This window comes from Mercenaria mercenaria, chromosome 3 (genome assembly GCF_021730395.1).
Source record: "Mercenaria mercenaria strain notata chromosome 3, MADL_Memer_1, whole genome shotgun sequence".
Lineage (NCBI taxonomy): Eukaryota > Metazoa > Mollusca > Bivalvia > Venerida > Veneridae > Mercenaria > Mercenaria mercenaria.
The window spans coordinates 16,391,824-16,410,250 of record NC_069363.1 but is presented as its reverse complement, the minus strand read 5'-3'; the positions used below and the strand labels follow the sequence as shown (position 1 = coordinate 16,410,250).

Sequence of the window (18,427 nt, the reverse complement as noted above, 5' to 3'; positions counted from 1 at the left end):
AACTTGGTAGAGGTCCACTAGGCAATGCTTCACACTACATATCTAAGCTCTAGGGCTTCTAGTTTTTGAGGAGAAGATTTTTAAAGTTTTTCCTTTTGGTTGCCATGGCAACCAGAGTTCTGCATGGAATTCAATTCTTTGAATAATTTTGAAAGGGGACCACCCAAGGATCATTCCTGTGAAGTTTGATGTAATTCTGCCCAGTGGTTTTCAAGAAGATTTTTTTAGAAAATGTTGACTGACGGACGACTGACGATGGACAACTGACAACGGACGACGGACATTGAGCTGTCACAAAAGCTCACCATGAGCTAAAAACAAGAACAAAAAGAGTGGACTCCTTGGAAGCACAGAGCACAGCATGCCAACACAGCCAGAGCTGCACGTCCTGAAGTCTATACCTTCAGCAATGCAGTTTAAAATGTTGTACTGGTGGCCAAGTTTACCAACAATTTTAAGACGTTCAGCATGTAACATACAATTTTATGAGTTCAGCCTGTTACATGAACAATTCAGATCTTAACTACATGTTGCAGCCAAATTTGGCATCAGTTATTGATACTTAGCACAGAAAATTACTTTTTCATGCAAGTAAACAATTCTTTATTGACCGCAGCCACAGCAATAATTTTCTGTCTTATCACGTCTGCTGCAGAATCATCAACTTGATCATTATGCCTCTTTTTCGTAAAAAACCTCCAAAACTTTACAATGCTAAGCAACTCAATTTTTAACAAGCGGGGCATTATACGCCCAAAGGGTTACATCAGAGGATGGGAGCAAAACTGAAAGAACTTGGAGTGTGAAGCCTAAAGGACAGAAACAACAAAGGGAAGAAATTCAAAAAAAATTCTAAGTCCACAAAAAAATCCTTACCAGGTAAAGGTATGTCAAAATACACCTAACAATTAAAGGTACTGTAAAGTTTCAGTGCCACACAAATCCCGTCAGTGAAAAGCTAGCTCATCACCAAAGGTGATTTAATGTGCATATATACTGTCATTTTACTCCAATGACAATTGACAGGTTTACAAATTTGCATATTAATGCAATTACTTCCCTTTATGCATTCAGTAATCGTTACATTACTTTCCCCTCCGAGAAATCTCGTCCCGAGATTTGGCCTGGGAAATACATAGGTAAGGCAACTCCAGTCCGGCAGTTGACTTCATCCCACCGCTGCCACCATTTGTAACGTCTCAGTGCCACACAAATCCCGTCGGTGAAAAGCTAGCTCATCACCAAAGGTGATTTAATGTGCATATATACTGTCATTTTACTCCAATGACAATTGACAGGTTTACAAATTTGCATATTAATGCAATTACTTCCCTTTATGCATTCAGTAATCGTTACAGTACCATCCATGTTGTACCACAAAAAAAAGGTCTGAGTTTTTCCCTATGGCCAATAATAAAAAAGTTTCAAAATAAGCTATTAATTAATTTGATAGTAACATAAAAGGAAAGTAATTCAAATTTTTTTTATTGTAAGTGAACAAAAGAGGGATCTGCCAAATAAAAACAAGAGCACTGCAATGCAGAGCAATAAACACAAAGCAAAGTCATATATGACCTTTGACCCCTAAGTGTGACCTTGACCTTGAAGCGAGTCATTTGGAACATGCGCTCTGCATGTCGTCTCAGTGTGGTGAACATTTGTGTCAAGTTTCTTTGAAATCCTTCAAGCAGTTCAAGAGTCACAGAGCGGACATGAAATTGCTAACGGACGGATGGATGGATACCAGTGTCATAACATAATACGTCCTTTTGGGCATATAAAAATGTTTCTGTTTTTGTATTAATTTTATGCAGGCACATATGTAGCTTATTACTCCAAGCACAGAGGTCGTGTGTTTTTATAATGGAGTGCCTATAAGGATGATATAAGTATAGGTTATAAATTGAATAACACTCGCTAGAAATTAATATCTTAAAACTCATAACCATCTTACAGTTCGCCATTAAATTTAATACACACAGTTAGAATGGCCAGATTTGAATGAAATGGAGCAATTCCATTGGCAGAGCAACTTAGGCAAAGAGTTGTCAGACTCAGCAGACAACAAAAGATGAAAAATGCAGACAATGGGGTCACAATAGCTCTGGTGACTTTCGTCATATGGCAAGACAAAAAATTAATACTTTTAAAATGAAATGATCTATGAAAGAAACAAAGTAAAAACAGTAATGACAGAATTGTAGACAAACTGTGTCACATATGACTTGCGTGTGTTAGCAGTTGACTTCAGCAGATATGACAATTTTCAACAAACCATGAAATATTAATTACAAACAAACCTTGTTTATTATGTTAATCAGGACAATTCACCTTTTACTGTGCTATATTTAAATCTGGTTGTCAAAAATAACAAATACTCTGTCTTTATGATGAAACAGACTAAGGTTGAAGGGTTCACAATCAAGGTAGACCAAAAAGCCTACAGCACAGAAAATACATGTACTGAAGGATTGGTTTTTTCGTGCCTATTTCATCTGCCACATTTTTTATTGTACACTTTATATTTATTTAATTTATCTGAATTCGGGCAAAAGCTGAAAGCTTATTTTATTAACCCTTAGCCTGCTGGCGGCAGATGATTCTGCCTTTGCGACCAGTGCAGACCAAGATCAGCCTGCACATCCGTGCAGTCTGATCATGGTCTGCACTGTTCGCTATTCAGTCAGTAAATTTTCAGTGAAAACCCCTTTGAATAATAAGTGGTACTATCCAAATTGAAAGATGGACCAGTCCATTATAGAAATATAGCAGGGTAAGGGTTAAGATAGAAAAAAAAAACATTATTGGCATTACATGTACATATGGCCAAGTAAGCAGTCTTGACCAAAGTAGGGTTTGAACCCAGGTGACACCCTCCCAGCTGAGTAGTTGACACCTTAACCGCTAAACCACCAATCCTGTAAATATTTTGATACTTATCTTTAACCTTTAACCTGCTAAATTTCTATAATGAACGTGCCCATCTTCCAATTTGGCCAGTACCATTAACTGTTAAAAAGGGTGCTTACAAAAAAAATACTGACTGAATGGCAAACAGTGCAGATTATTATCAGACTGCATGGATGTACAGGCTGATCATGATCTACACTGGTCGCAAAGGCAGAATCAATCATGTCCAGCATGGTAGGGTTAAAATATCTATTTATGATAATCAGCATGATCCCATCAAAATCTGATGCAACACTTTTAATGTTTTTCACAATCAAGTCTGAAATAATATTTAACACCTCATCAACTATATGTTCACATACTGAAATTTTTTACATACTTTTTTTAAGAGCATCCGCTTGTCTGAAACATAGATTCTGGCTATTTATCAACACAAACAGCTTTCTTTAAAAGAAATTACAATAATTACACACTCAGGGGGGTTTCAACTATACATTATGTTCATTTCTTAGTGATTTTTTTAGGAAATGCTATTGTATATTATTTTAGTGAAATAACTTTGTGAAACTTAAACTTAAATGAAATTTCAGGTATAAATATTTTCCAGTTTATTTACAAGCAACAGAAATATTATACCCGTGTTTACATTTGTTATATATATATACATATATAAAATTATATATATATATATTGAAGTAATATTAATACTTTGTTATATTACAATATAGGTGTATAAATTTTAAAAAATCCGTTAAAATTCATTTTACTCTTTTCATGAAGACATCTGCTTGCATAAAATTATTGGCAAACATTTTCATATGTTTTGAAGAATGTTTACTGAGCGAGAAAATTACCGAATTGAAGTGGCTGTTACCCTATTTAACACATCATAAAGAACCTAACTACAGGTGGAAATTCCGTGAAACCATCTATGAATAGAAAAATACACAAAACACATGAAAATATATAAACGACTTACCTCTGCCTCGTTGAGTTAATCCGGGATACATCACAGTTTATAATCCAAAGAACATCATTAAACTTTTAATCACATGAACGAAGTCCTTGTCGAAGTTACAATTCATATATCCCGAAGTATCATAGAACTCCTATATTCTCACCAATGCGTCAATATCACAACCTACAGAGAGAGAAGAAAAATAATCCATTCAAATGTCATTAATAAATTACGTAAAAAACAAAAGACACGCTAATCATTCATTAATCGGGGTAATGTGGTACTGCCAAATGTAACTTATCCAATATCTTTGACTGACAGTAGGTAAATTATCATGAATGATCAGCGGTATACTATCTTACTATCACAATCTGAATTCTCACGCTGGGGTACACTCGCTATTTAAAATATTCAATCTCCATAAAATGCTTAGATCATGATATCTCTGTATTCCTTTCTATTATCTTGTGCACAAAACGACAATAAAATTTGCACACAACTTTACTATGACAGCACTTTATCCAAAATCGCATCAATTGAATAAATAGAAAGTGAATTTCTCTCTCGATGTACTTGAAAAGAAATAGACTCCATACAGATAGTAAATAGCAAAAGTACATCAAAAACTAACGCAACCGCAGGAGTTACCTTAACTATAAAGGTAACGACCTGTCATGACACTTACAAAATGTACCACAGTGAAATACTACAATAATAACTCCAGAAGAGCGCATGAGCAGTTCCCTCTTTTGTAAAACACTGCTTCTGTGCAGAAAAAAAGCAATACCGTATTAAAACTACTTAGTGCTCCATTTTTGATATTTAAAAAAAATATCTACAATATAGATTTATCTGTTAGTTTAAAAAAAGATTTTTAAATAAAATGGGGATAAAAACTACTTTTCAGATGAGAGTATTTATAATAATATTAATAATATTTATATATACAACTGTGAAGCTTGAACATACTGCTGTATAACACATTAGACCAAGAAAAATCTTTCCTCATTTTGTGAAACTAAAGAAAAATGTTAATACCAAATTAAAGGTTCCTCAGCACAGGAAAGGTTAATCACTATAGGTTACAATAACTTTAACCGATGTAATTAAGTTTATTCCTTCAGTTGCAAAAAAATATATAATTAGTTATTGATAAAGCTTACAAGCACTGCCACACTATCAATAACCATACTTTTACCATTCAACTTCCATAATTAAGTGCTTTTAATTTTATGTGTTAAAACAGATAAATTAAATTGTAAGATTTTAGCACTACTTTCAATGATGCAAAACTTTCAGTACCAGTGCCATAAAGGGAGGTAATAAAAAGAATGTTTTCAATAACACTTTCTACTATATTAATCAAATAGTCAAACGTATAACAAATATATCATGAAACAGTTATTGAAAATAGGATTCAACAAGTAATTAATATATTTCATGCCAAAACAAAAAAAATGGCAGCCACAATACAACCAAAGACATTCTGACGCATAAAAACTACTACATCCACAACTTTTCCCTTTTCTTAAAATCACAGTTTCACTAACATTTAGTACTCCTCCAGTTAAATGCCACACTTATTTCATCCCTTGATTACTAAAAAAGAAAGTCCTGCCCTTAACAGTAGAAGTACGGTAATGATGTTGTTACTAACAGTATTGTTGTGGTACCAGCTGCTACTGAGTCCAGTGATATCTTTGAATTAAATGAGTCAAGCTTTCATGCAATAAAGTCATATCCCTGTTTAATTATTGACAAATGTGAAATATCTTCTTCTTTCAGTGGATAGCAATTGGAAATGATGATATTACATGCCCTTTATATATTAATAAATGGCCCAAGAATATAGTCATATCTAACATTGACAGAAGTATAAAAGAACACAAAGCTGCAAAAGATAATGTTGTTTTTCAGAGATATGGTTACAGTTCTGATTCTACTGAACAACATTACATCAATCACAAATATTGAGACCATCAGTTTAAGCATAACAGAAACACCAGACTTACACTTTATATTTTAATCTGTGAATAATTCCCACCTTTGAAAGACCACCATTTCTATGAGCTTTATAAATAAGTTATATAGTTTGAATGTTCATGAAAACTGTAAAAATTAATTTAAATATGAATATTTATGCAGCATAATGGAATTTTATTATTAAACTCCTTTAATATACACTACTTGTTTATTACTCTATCATAGATTTTCTTACTTCTGGGCAATACTTTTAATACTATTTTATGTCTTCTTTATTTCCACTGATTCTTGCAAAACACGTGTTTATCATGTATGCACAAAGGTTTTTATTCTTTCTTGTTTCTTTGAAAAAACATAATAAATGGGTAACGGAGATGAAAAGCCCGGTTTCATAATACTGGTATTTGATAGATTAGTAGCGGACTTGTAAAACATTAATAGTATCAAGTTGCCTGCATGTGTAGTAAATGATACTATAAAACATGAAATTCAAGAATTATTAGCAAATAATAACACATTCTTTACAAAACAACTATTTCAACATCCGTTGAAAATGTGTAACAAACCAAAGAAAATTGAGAATTATAAATATCAGGTTGCTTTCATGATTCAATTTTTTCTCTCCAAAAAGTATAGGGGCCCATAAGGAGACAAAGACTGTAACCACAAGTTAATGGTTTTCAGTAATTACTTCATTATCATGTCCAGCTGTCATGTTCCAGCAAGCCTGCCAACTCTGGAGTCCCCAACTACCAAGGATCTTCATTCCCACCATTACTGTAGCAAGACCATAAAGATACAGCCTTGAGGTAAGTGGCTATGAGCATGATACTGATGCTCTGATATGCCTGAATAGGCATTTAATATCATATTTTAAAAATTAAAGTATTTTTCACTTCACCCCTTAACTTTATAGCTTTTTAATCATTCTGTTTTATTATTTTAATATAACTGCTTCAACTCAGATTATAACACAATATAATTATAATGTTAAATATCATGATTAAATCTATTTTTATCAAATTCTTCATATCATACTGAGCACATAGCAAGGTGAAAGCTCCATAGAAGCCTATATATTTGACCAGCAAAAATTTTGTTAAATAAAATTACTCCAAATATCAGCCAAATCTACAGAAAATTGCAAGGGGGAGTCATTGCATGCTCCCACTGACTCATCACCTACCTTGAGTGAGCTATGGTAGCTTTTTAAAGGGAAAGGCAACGTTGTTCTAATGTTAATTTTGTCAGCTGGGATTTTTTAAATCATTTAAAGAAGTGAAAGAATTCTCAAAATTGGAGTAAAAATGAGAAAGTTATGAGCAATTAAGTTTTTGGCAAATTGGCGGCCATTTTGTTTCCATGGCAACAAAAAAAACAAAATGGCTCGGACTTAAATTTTTTAGATACACATTTGAACTGCATTTACTTATTACTGTAAAATAATTTCTCTACTTTTTCCAGCTATAATGCAAAAAATTACCATACACTCAAGAAACATAAGAAAATTAGTCTTTTAAAAGGTTATTTGCTAAATAAATTATTCAGTAGTGTGTAAATGACGTCATAAACACAATAAATGGCTGCCTCCATTATCAGCCATTTTCTTAAATTTCAAACTGCCATATCTTTTTCAATAGTTGTCCGATTTTAAAAATTCTTTCAGCATTATGTAAGGCTTGATGACGGCTTTCATATAAAATTAACTTATTTTGAGGCTTTCCTTACCCTTTAAGCCTGCTTGAAATCAGATTCCTTTTCAAAAGCTCAAAGTAAGCATTTTTCTTATGTAACAATCTTTACCAGAATATTGAACCCCTGTGACTGCTGATTTTCCATTATTATGGAATTTGTCCAATGTTCATTATATTTATTCTACTATTTTTTATTTTAAACCTCTTAGTTTTGCATACTTGTAATACTTCCAAACCTATGCTCTAAGATATCCAACAGTACAGTTCTCTCTAATTAAAAATCTATTTCCAGCATAAATTTTTCAGATGTAATAAATTCAAAAGGCATTAAAGCAAAGAATGCATTACCAATAATTTTAACATGACAGCGCTCGATTAAAGATACATGTGCTTGCATGTCGCAGTATCATTTATTTTGAAACATTTGTTAGCAATAACAATTCTTGAAGAATTGAAAACTTTCAAACTGCTGTATACAATCTTGCAGCTGTATCATCTTCTTCTACACCCAGCTCCAGTCCAAATCCACAATCTTCCCCAAGGAAGAGCACCATAATGGCCATGCACATATTACTCATCTGGCCAAGTCCTTACCACGAGATGACCTAGTGTCCAACAATGCCCAAGATCTCATTGAAATGTACATTCTGACCATACCTTTTGTAATTTATGGAGAATGTGTTTTAATACCAAGTTTTTCTATCAGTTAACCTAATTTTGAATGTAGCTGACTGCATTTTAAATATGAATACAAAATAATCATAATAATAATAATAATAAAGAAACATTTGAGAAGTTTCCATGGAAACCAAGTGTAATATGCACTTACAGTAAGTAAAAAAAGTTTGTTTTTTCTATGATCTCAACTGACCCTGGGATTCATACCAAACCTAGATTTCCTAAAGATATTCTAAATTATTATAAAGTTTCATAAATATCAGGTCTAAAATGTGGCTTCTGGAGTGTTCATAATGTTTTCCCAGATTTGATGTCAGATTTTAGTTGGCCAAGTTTATTGACCTACACTACATTAAGACAAGAGACTGCTTTTCTCATCCATACTGCTTCATTTGAATGGAAGTGTTAACTGATATGTAATATCTGCAGTAGTATCTAACTTAGTTTTTGACCAATATTTTTCATAATGTAATATTATTTTACATAAAGCTATTAAATACTGGATTTATTTCATTTATATTGCTTATATTGGTGAAATTATACACAACAGATCTCAGATGCATCTCCTGTTTTACAGCGGTTACAGTGAAATCCTTATCGTGGACAGTCAACTTCGACACAGGGGGTGACATAATAGAACTTTGTGCTCAGGTCAGCTGAAAACACAGGCGTAACCCCGGCGAAATGGAATTCATGGAATCATGAATTTTTCATCTCCATTATGAACTATTCATGAACTGTTCTGGATCACTTCTTAATCTGACTTCATGAAGTTTTATGCATGAAGTGTCATTTGATCTACTTCATGAAGATATCAAGCATTATTGACAGATTCATGAAATCCTTGAAATATTCATGAACTTGTTTAAGAATGAATAAAGATTTTTTCATTATTTTGTTGCATGCTGGGAAATCTTTTGCACATGTGATTCAGCAATTGTTGAAAAGTTTGTGCAGCAAATAAGAAGGAAATATTTATCATACTACAGAAAGGAATGGTTTAAAAGGAACTTGAGTATACTGAATATCAAATAAGTAATTATGGTGTTGTCATAAATTGTTCATTTTAAAAAATATAAAATCCTTTTAAAATGTCACATGTTTTCACGACCCTAAAACAAAGCTTATCTAATCTAAATGTCAATCTTGAGATTAAAGTAAATGATACATTTTTGTATTTTATACAGCAATAATTATTGTTTACTTCTTATTATGCTCCCAATCCCACTCTAGTTTACTGTTTGACTCAACATGTCATTTGTTGAGGGTGGAAAATGTCATTGTCACAGTGACTCAGCAGAGACTAAAACAATCTCTAGCCACTAACTGAACAACACTTAAATTGACCTACAGGAATTTTTCTTGTATCAAGCTATACTGATATTGTTTAAAGACTTCCATTACATGCAGATCTCTCAGGTTTCATAGTGTTACACTCCTACCAGGTTACCTTGAGAAGTTCATGAAACTTGTTTTGTTTTTCATGAATTTCAATACATTATCTCGGCTCTTAATAACAAGTGCATGGATACTATTTAATTGGTACAGGTATTATTTAGTAAATGAAAATATGATGGATTACTGTATCATTTAAGGCAAAGAAGTTCTTTTATAATGTTTTGTATTGTTCATGAAATATTCAAGAAAAGCACAAAATGTCTTCATGAAGTTATAAGAATATTTATTCTTGAAGTGTTCATGGAAAAAACATGAAGTGCAAATGAGACAATGAAATAAAGAACAAAATAATGCATGAATTCTTCATGAAGTATTTTTTTCAGGAATATTTTCATGAATTCTTTATGAAGATCAATAAATACAAACTTCATGAATTCTTCATGAACACAGGCTATGCTTAATTTCATGCATTTTTAATGCATTTACCACTTCATGAATAATTCATGAACCTGTTTTCATGAGCTGCTGATGCATTTGTCTCATTTGCACTTCATGTTTTTGTCATGAAGACTTCATGAAGTCTCCTCATGAAGAAGTCATGAATGCTTCATGAAGTATGAATAAACATTTGACAGGGGAACATAAAAGAACTTTGTGCTCAGGTCAGCTAAAAAGGTAACAAAAACAAATATATTATGTGGTCAATTTCTTCGTTCTTTTTTCAACTTTATAGTACTAGTATGTCATGTCATTATTTTCACAACATATGTTTTCATATTTATACCACTCGCCTCTCAAGACACTAAAAATACTTTTTAGGTTTCCCATAATATTGAACCAGAAAACAATCTGAATGTTAGAAGAGGCAAATATAAGAGATAAATTATCCAAGAAGTTAAGCACCAAACACCACTGTAATGTAAGCAGCGGCTAATATCAGCACCCGTTCTACCCATGATTGCTACTTAACCTTTTTGCCGCTAACCAATCCAAATCTAAGCAAATCTTAGTTAAAACATTATTAAAAGATATCCATCAGTTAGTCTATGTTTTGATAAATATTTATCTATACCTAATTCAAACTGGTTTTCTCCCTGGCAATATTTACACAATATTCTTTATATAATCATATGTTAAGATAAACCAAGGTGCGGACATACACAGAAAATACAAAGAAAGCAAAAAAGTGAGAAATAAGCCTTATCATAACATATCTATCGATGTAATGACATAAGAAAAAAGTTTGTTCTGTTCATGGGTTTAAAGTTGCACCCGACGATGTAAGGTCATATAGTGCTGGTTATTATGGTGGACAAGAAGAACAGATTTCAAATACAAACAAGTTGATAGCATTAATGCCATATAGAGTCTCAGATCTATACATAGAGTACCCCTATCTGGCCCCAGTCAGTCAAACGGCAGCATGTCAATACATGCAATCAGCTGTTTAGATGGAGAAGAGGCTATGACTATATAGAGTCGTACACTTTCACTGGAGTCAGCCATCCCTGGTCAGTGGTTCTAACCTTGTGGTTACTTGAAGCAATTTATGAGGCAGCAGACAGCATTTATAGGACTGCAATGGACCTAACTGCTGTAAACTGAAAAGACCAGTAGTATGATCCTTGGTTAGAAATCATATTAAAGACTTTACAGACGAAATAATGGATAAGCAATTATAACTGAATGATTGACTAAACAAAAATTTTGATAGATGCAGCAACTGTTATTTTGCTGTTTTGTTGGGTACTCTAATTTTCTACTCTAGTTAACAGCGAATATGCTATTCCAGCATTACATTTCTATGAATCCTTACAGATTCATGTCCTTATTCTCAAAATTTGAAGAATTGTTTCATTATTTATTGTAAATAAAAACAAGAGGGTCATTGACCCTAAAGCACTCACCTTTGTACAAGGCTTCAAGTGTGTTTGTATAAGTACAGAGTTAGGTTTCTTCTATTTTAGCCTATATAATACAAATTGTCACACACACTTTGATACCAGGGACATATTTAAACATTATTCTTAATGGTACACATTACATCTATACAATGCAAATTATCAAGTTCAGCTGTATTGATCAGAGAAGAAATCGACCACACCCACTGGCAGCCATGTTCTTTGACAAATCGGAAAAATTTGAACAATCTTGGTACAGGGTCACACAAGAACCATTTGTGCAAAAATATTTTAAAATCAGGCCAGCAGTTTCACACAAAGAGATTTTAAGTTTCCACTATATATATATATATATATATATATATAGGGAAAAGTGACAACGCCCTCTGGCGGCCATGTTTTTTGACGAATCAAAACAATTTGAACAATCTTGGTAGAGGATCACACAAGGACCATTTGTGTAAATTATTCTAAAATCGGACAAGCAGTTTCATACAAGAATATTTTTAAAGTTCCACTATTACATAGAGAAAATTGACCACCCCTTGGCGGCCATTTTCTTGAAAATCAAAAAATTTGAAAATCCTTGGTAGAGGGGTTCAACAAGGACTATTTGTGTAAAATTATTCTAAAATCGGACAAGCAGTTTCATACAAGAATATTTTTAAAATTTCCTATATACATATAGGGAAAAGTGACCACGCCCTCTGGCGGCCATGTTTTTTTACGAATTGGTATAATTTGAACAATCTTGGTAGAGGGTAGCACAAGGACCATTTGTGTGAAATTATTTCAAAATTGGACCATCGGTTTAGGAGGAGATGTCGTTTGAAGTTTTTTCTATTTTTAGCTCTGGCAGCCCCTATGTGCAACCAAGCGAAACCATTTGAACAACTTTAGTAGAGGACCACCTAAGGAACATCATAGCCAAGTTTCATCAAAATCCATTCAGTTGTTTTGGAGGCGATGTTGTTTAAACACAAATGTTGACGACAGATGACTTGACGCATGCACGGACGTACGACGGACACAGCGTGATCACAATACCTCACCATGAGCACTTCGTGCTAAGGTGAGCTAAAAACTGATGACCTATATGTTCTTAGAATGCAGTATTCATCTTGCTGTTGGTAAAATAATGTAGGACAATCATCTTAAGTATAGTGGCCGCAACTTGACCCCGATGGCTGACCTTTGCATTATAATACATAATAAGCTACAACCTATTATTGAAAAGGAGTGTACATAAAACACATGTTGCACGAGAAAAGGGAAATATAAATGTGTGTAAACATAAATTAGTGTATTGGAAAGTTTTATCTGATCAAATGTAAGTACATGGCTACCCTAAGCACCCTTGATTTCTACAATGAAATAATTGATATAAATAATCAGCCTAAGGTCAACCATCGCGGTCAAGTTGCAACTACTATATTCTCGCGGTCAAGTTGCAACTACTATATTCTCGAGTTCTAAAACAAAATAACAGAAGGTTCACTGGGATCCCAGTGCAATAAATAAATATAATTTTGCATAAAATTGTTACATTACAAATGTTTCTGAGATATACAAATTGCAGTTAACCTGCATGCTGTCATACTGTCACACACATACATAAAGACACACAGTATACTTTTGCTACTTTTGCAGGAAATTCAAAATTTCAACATTTTGCGTAAGGCAGAATGGACATAATTATAAATACATGGATGCATAATTAAAAGTGGTATGAATTAACAATTAAGCTACTTTTGTGTGTCTCATTTTGTTTATATTATCTATTTTTTCATAGTATACAATTATAAACAATGTATGAAATTTTAACTTAAACAGACCAGTGTTACCAGATTTCTAACAAATATAAACAATGTCACGTTCTCCTCAAGTAAGTGACAACTTCCCAGCTGCATAAATTAAAGATGTAACACAAACAACTAATGGTTGTAGACTTTAAATAATATTCTGCAAAATATTCAAGAATTTTTTCTCTTTGTAATGAAACTGGTACTAGCACATGACTTTTGATACGAGCTGCAAAAACTGCATACAGATAATACATCAAACTGAAATGGCTGGTCTTCATTGCTAATACACTACCTTATAAAACATGTTGATCTTTATAGAAGGGCATCACCTGGGGATAAAATACCTTATAAGACATGTTGATTCTTCAAGAAGGGCCTCACCTGGAGATACACAACCTTATAAGACAATGCTGATTCTTATAGAAGGGCCTCAACAGTGGATACACTACCTTAAGACATGTTAATTCTTATAGAAGGGCCTCAACTGTGGATACACTACCTTATAAGACAATGCTGATTCTTATAGAAGCGCCTCAACTGTGGATACACTAACTTAAGACAAGTTAATTCTTATAGAAGGGCCTCAACTGGGGATACACTACCTTATAAGACATGTTGATTTTTATAGAAGGACCTAATCTGGGGATCATCAAGGTCTTTGTTCTCCATGAATACATCATCTCAGATTTATAATCTGCACATATAATAATTATGTGTTATACAAAATTAATGTTCTCTTTAAATACTATAAATATAAAAACATATAAAAATCTATTTCAATGTAAATAATGATTAAGCATAATGAATCAACAAGCAAATTATTGCTTGGAGGGTAATTTTTCTGTCACACAAGCTTATTTAGTACCTCACTAGTTGCCCTATAGTGGCAGATGTCAGGAAACAGTATAAAAAAAACTTTGATCTATGACCAGGCAACAGCCAGCTGTACCTTGAACAAACTGTAAAACCGGTCAATTTGAGCAATTTTTATTTTGCAATTTTATTCTCTATAGTGTCCTAACTAAATTCATTTCTGTTGCAGAATCTTAAATTAGGGAGAAACTGCATGGCTTGTTAACCAGATGAAATCGCAGATAGATTAGAAAATGGGATGGGTTACAAGAACACATATTCCAAACAGCATTTTAATTTTGAAAGGGAAAAATGTCAGGAGATTTAACAAAGATAAAATTCCCCATAGAATTCTAAGTATCATTTGTAATCAACTTGATAAGGAAGTAGAATACCACTGTAAAATTGTGGAAAAACTAGAAAATGCTTTTGTAGAAAAATGCATGTCTCCCCCAAAGCAGGGACAGGAGCAAAAATCAGAGACACTGATGGTTGGCATAGTGACTGAAATGCAATAGGGATCATCTACTTAGCATGTCCAATCATCTAATGAAATTTCAATGTTCTGGGTCAAGTGGTTCTCAAGTTATGGATTGAAAATGGTTTTCCATGTTCCGGCCCCTGTGACCTTGACCTTTGATGGAGTGACCCCAAAAAACTTAGGGGTCATCTACTCGAAAAGTCCTATCATCCTATGAAATTTGAAGGTTCTGGGGTCAAATGGTTCTCCAGTTATTGACCGGAAATGAAGTGTTACGGACGGATGGACAGGGCAGGGGAGACATAAATATGGAACCAGATGGCAACAGTGGCAGAAGAGTTTAATATATCATTTAAGCTTGGAAACCATTATTCTAATAAATTACTTGTTTTTGTTTGAAAACAGAAATATGTGTGCAAAATGTGGAAGTTTTATACATCAAAAAACTGAAAACTATCAAAAACTTTTGATTTTTCAAAACTGTCAACATCGGTCTATACACTCAATGTACCCATGTGTACCAACCAACTTAGATACTTAAGTGATTGTATCAAGCTAGTTTCCAAGATATGGTAATGGTTTATGATGAAGGCACCTCTGACAAACCCTGGGGTGGTCTATACAATGTCTATACCTTGTAGATTACAGTAACAACTTTCACCATTCAACAAGGCACATATATCTTCATTATAGCAACTACCTGTGATAATATACTGATTTCATTCTCTTCAAAACTGTCATGTAAATCTATACACCAGTGGTAAGGGGGAGACAAAAAAAGAAATTTCGTTTGTAAACAGTTTTGTTAACAACAAGCAAGATTAAGATTTAATGCCTATTTCATGCATATGTCATCACTAAAAAAGAAAATTAATTTCAAATATTTGCTGGTTTAAGTATCTGTGACAAAAAAATGAAACATAGTTAAGAAGCTGCTGAAGATATCTAATAATAATGAAATAAAGAAAATAAAATTTAATGCACTTTTGCCTCACTAACGCATTCTGGTTTTAGTTCATTGTCCCCTAAGCTATAGCTTCTTTTTTTTTAAATTCTATTAAAGTACAAGTCATATCACTATATCTGAATCAAATTCTTAACCTATTCTTACACAGTTTACACAAGAAACACACAAAAAGCATTAGTCTTACTAAATTTCCCTGTATACTTCGAAATTTAAAAGAGAAAGGGACAGATCTGTTATATCTTGTCAAATTTACAATTTAAACCATTTTCTGTTAACAATTCCTTAATAATTATATTCATGAACAGTTTACAAACTAATTCAGTAGTTCATGACTATTTAAGACCTATTCTTGAACAGTTCGTGAAAAGTAGTTCCTGATATTCCTAACAGGAAGGGGAGACAATCAAAATCCCCTTGATCAAAATGCCCTACACTGAAAAATGACAGGGTGTTACAAAATCCCCTTCATACTTTTGCAGGGGGTATAATAATCCCCTCAGTGATTTTTACTTATTTCATCAAGTTCAAATACAACTATATACAACTTAAAAGTCTATTGCATAAAGCACGTAAATACAATGCCTTTAGCAAACATAATATAACTTGGAGCACTGATATCTATAATATCTGTAATGTAAATCACAAAGGGGATTATGATACCCCCTGCAAATGTGTGAAGGGGATTTTGTAGGTTACATTCTTCCAATTCAATTCCTTATTTATTTCATATTAATAACAAAACATTCAGACCTCAATTTCAGCACTTTAGAGCATTTCAATGATATGAAAACCATATATGGTCATTTAGTATAACATGTCTTCTTGTCAAAAATAGAAAAATATTGACATGTTATGTTGTATATAAGAAAAATAATCTGTTCTGAGAAACATCACCCTCTAAAAATGCCCCCATGAAAACAGCCCTTTAGCAATTACACGTAGGTAGACATTTTTCACAAAGAATAAAACTTATTCCAAGAAATTTACAATGAAAATGGTCCAGATCTATTCTCAATACTATAAGCAATAAACATAAGCCAAAAATTTAACTGTCACCTCCTCATGTCACTTATTATACCAGATTTCATCCATAGCATGGAACTACATTTTGGACTACTTCACATGTAACACTGAGTAGTCACTTCCGGTTTGGTGTAATCCGTCCTTTGTAACACCCAGTCATTTTTCAGTGGAGGGGATTTTGGTCAAGGGGATTTTGATATACACTCAACAGGAAGTGCATGACCAAGTTCTTGGAATGTTTTTCATTACTGCACATGACATAATTCATTCATACCATTGTACAACTGAGAACATACCATTGTACAACTGAGAAACAAAATATTTTCCCATGACATCAAAAGAAATTTATAATGTCTAGGCAATAAAACATTATCTGATGCTCTAAAAGCATAACAGTATGTAACAATTATTATATTAGTAAGTCTCTAGATATAATGCATTAATATGCAAATGAACTTTATGTGGTATTCCCAGTAATGTAACATTGATCATTATAGCTAATTGTTGAGAACTTCTTCATTTAACTCTATAATTAGAAACTATGGGGGATGCAGCAACATTCTGCTACTATCAGATTTCAAAATAAATAACCAAACCCCTAGTTGTACTCCCAAGGTCAGGAATCAAACATATTATCTGAGTCTAAATAGTAACATAAGTGAAATGCAGGTTCTGAGTCAAATGGCCAGCCGACCTACAATCTTTTCCTCATGCATCACCACTGGGTTGTAACCCGACTTTGGATGTCAACTGTTCCATGTGAAAATTGCAGCCACCCAGCTGGCTTGTGGTACATAGGTGATTCTACCCTGGAATAAATTGCATATGGAGAGGCACCTACAGTTTTCCTAGAAAGTCCCCATGTCAGAACAACATTAATTTTAACCCAACAAAAACAGATAATTTAGTTCTCTGAAAAGAGTAAATTATCTGCAGCTCATGAAATATACCTCAAGGCTCATTCTGAGAATGTTTTGGCACATTTGTCTGTTAGCTTATATATTTTCATACTTTGTTGCTATTATTCCTAATGAAAACCATTAATATGTTATGCAATTAGAATTATCCCTGGGCAACACTCCAATGTTGCTGCATGAGAAACATTTTCACAACATCATTGTCTTTCACAACTCTATAATTGTGGGCCAGTGGGTATTGTAATAATCTGCTTCCTGCACAAAATTGCTCCATATTACCTTAAATTATTATTTTTGCAGAGATCTAATTTTCCTGGACTTTGATGTTGTGCTGATCAACAAAATAATATAATGTGATGGAATGTTGCAAATTAAATGCCTACTATTTCAACTTTAACACTATTATGTAAAATAAACTAATTGTTTCCCCTAATACCACAGTCACACATACGGCACGGATAGCTACGTTTAGCTACGGATAGAAACATTGTAATTCGTACCGATCCGTACCTGAGCTGTATGGATTGATACAGATTGATAAGGGTTACTACTTTAAGGTACGGATCGATACGGATTACTACGTTTCTATCCGTAGCTAAATGTAGCTATCCGCGCCGTATGTGTGACTGTGGTATTATGCAGCAATGTTCAATGCTATTCTGTGTTGAAAGCAAATAAAGTCCATTCCAACAGGAAATTTATTGAGACTTGCATCCTAAGGCTGTTTTGTTGTTTTTTTTATTGTTTTTTGTTGTTGTTGTTATTAGTAACACTGACATAATGTTACTGCAGGTCTTATGGCAATTTTCCATCTTTTGGTGGTAGATGAAGACCCAGGTGCCCTTCTAGTTATTATTTCA

General features: G+C 33.2%; 1 protein-coding gene across 1 annotated transcript in view; it reads right to left on the bottom strand.

Annotated features, from left to right (window-relative positions):
- LOC123525372 (inactive tyrosine-protein kinase transmembrane receptor ROR1-like) overlaps positions 1-18,427 on the bottom strand; it is a 211,851-nt gene that overhangs the window by 175,596 nt on the left and 17,828 nt on the right. Inside the window, exon 2 of the mRNA XM_045304363.2 lies at positions 3,890-4,051. Coding sequence (XP_045160298.2) covers positions 3,890-3,920 — 31 coding nt within the window. The 5' untranslated portion in view covers positions 3,921-4,051. The remainder of the gene's footprint in view (positions 1-3,889; positions 4,052-18,427) is intronic.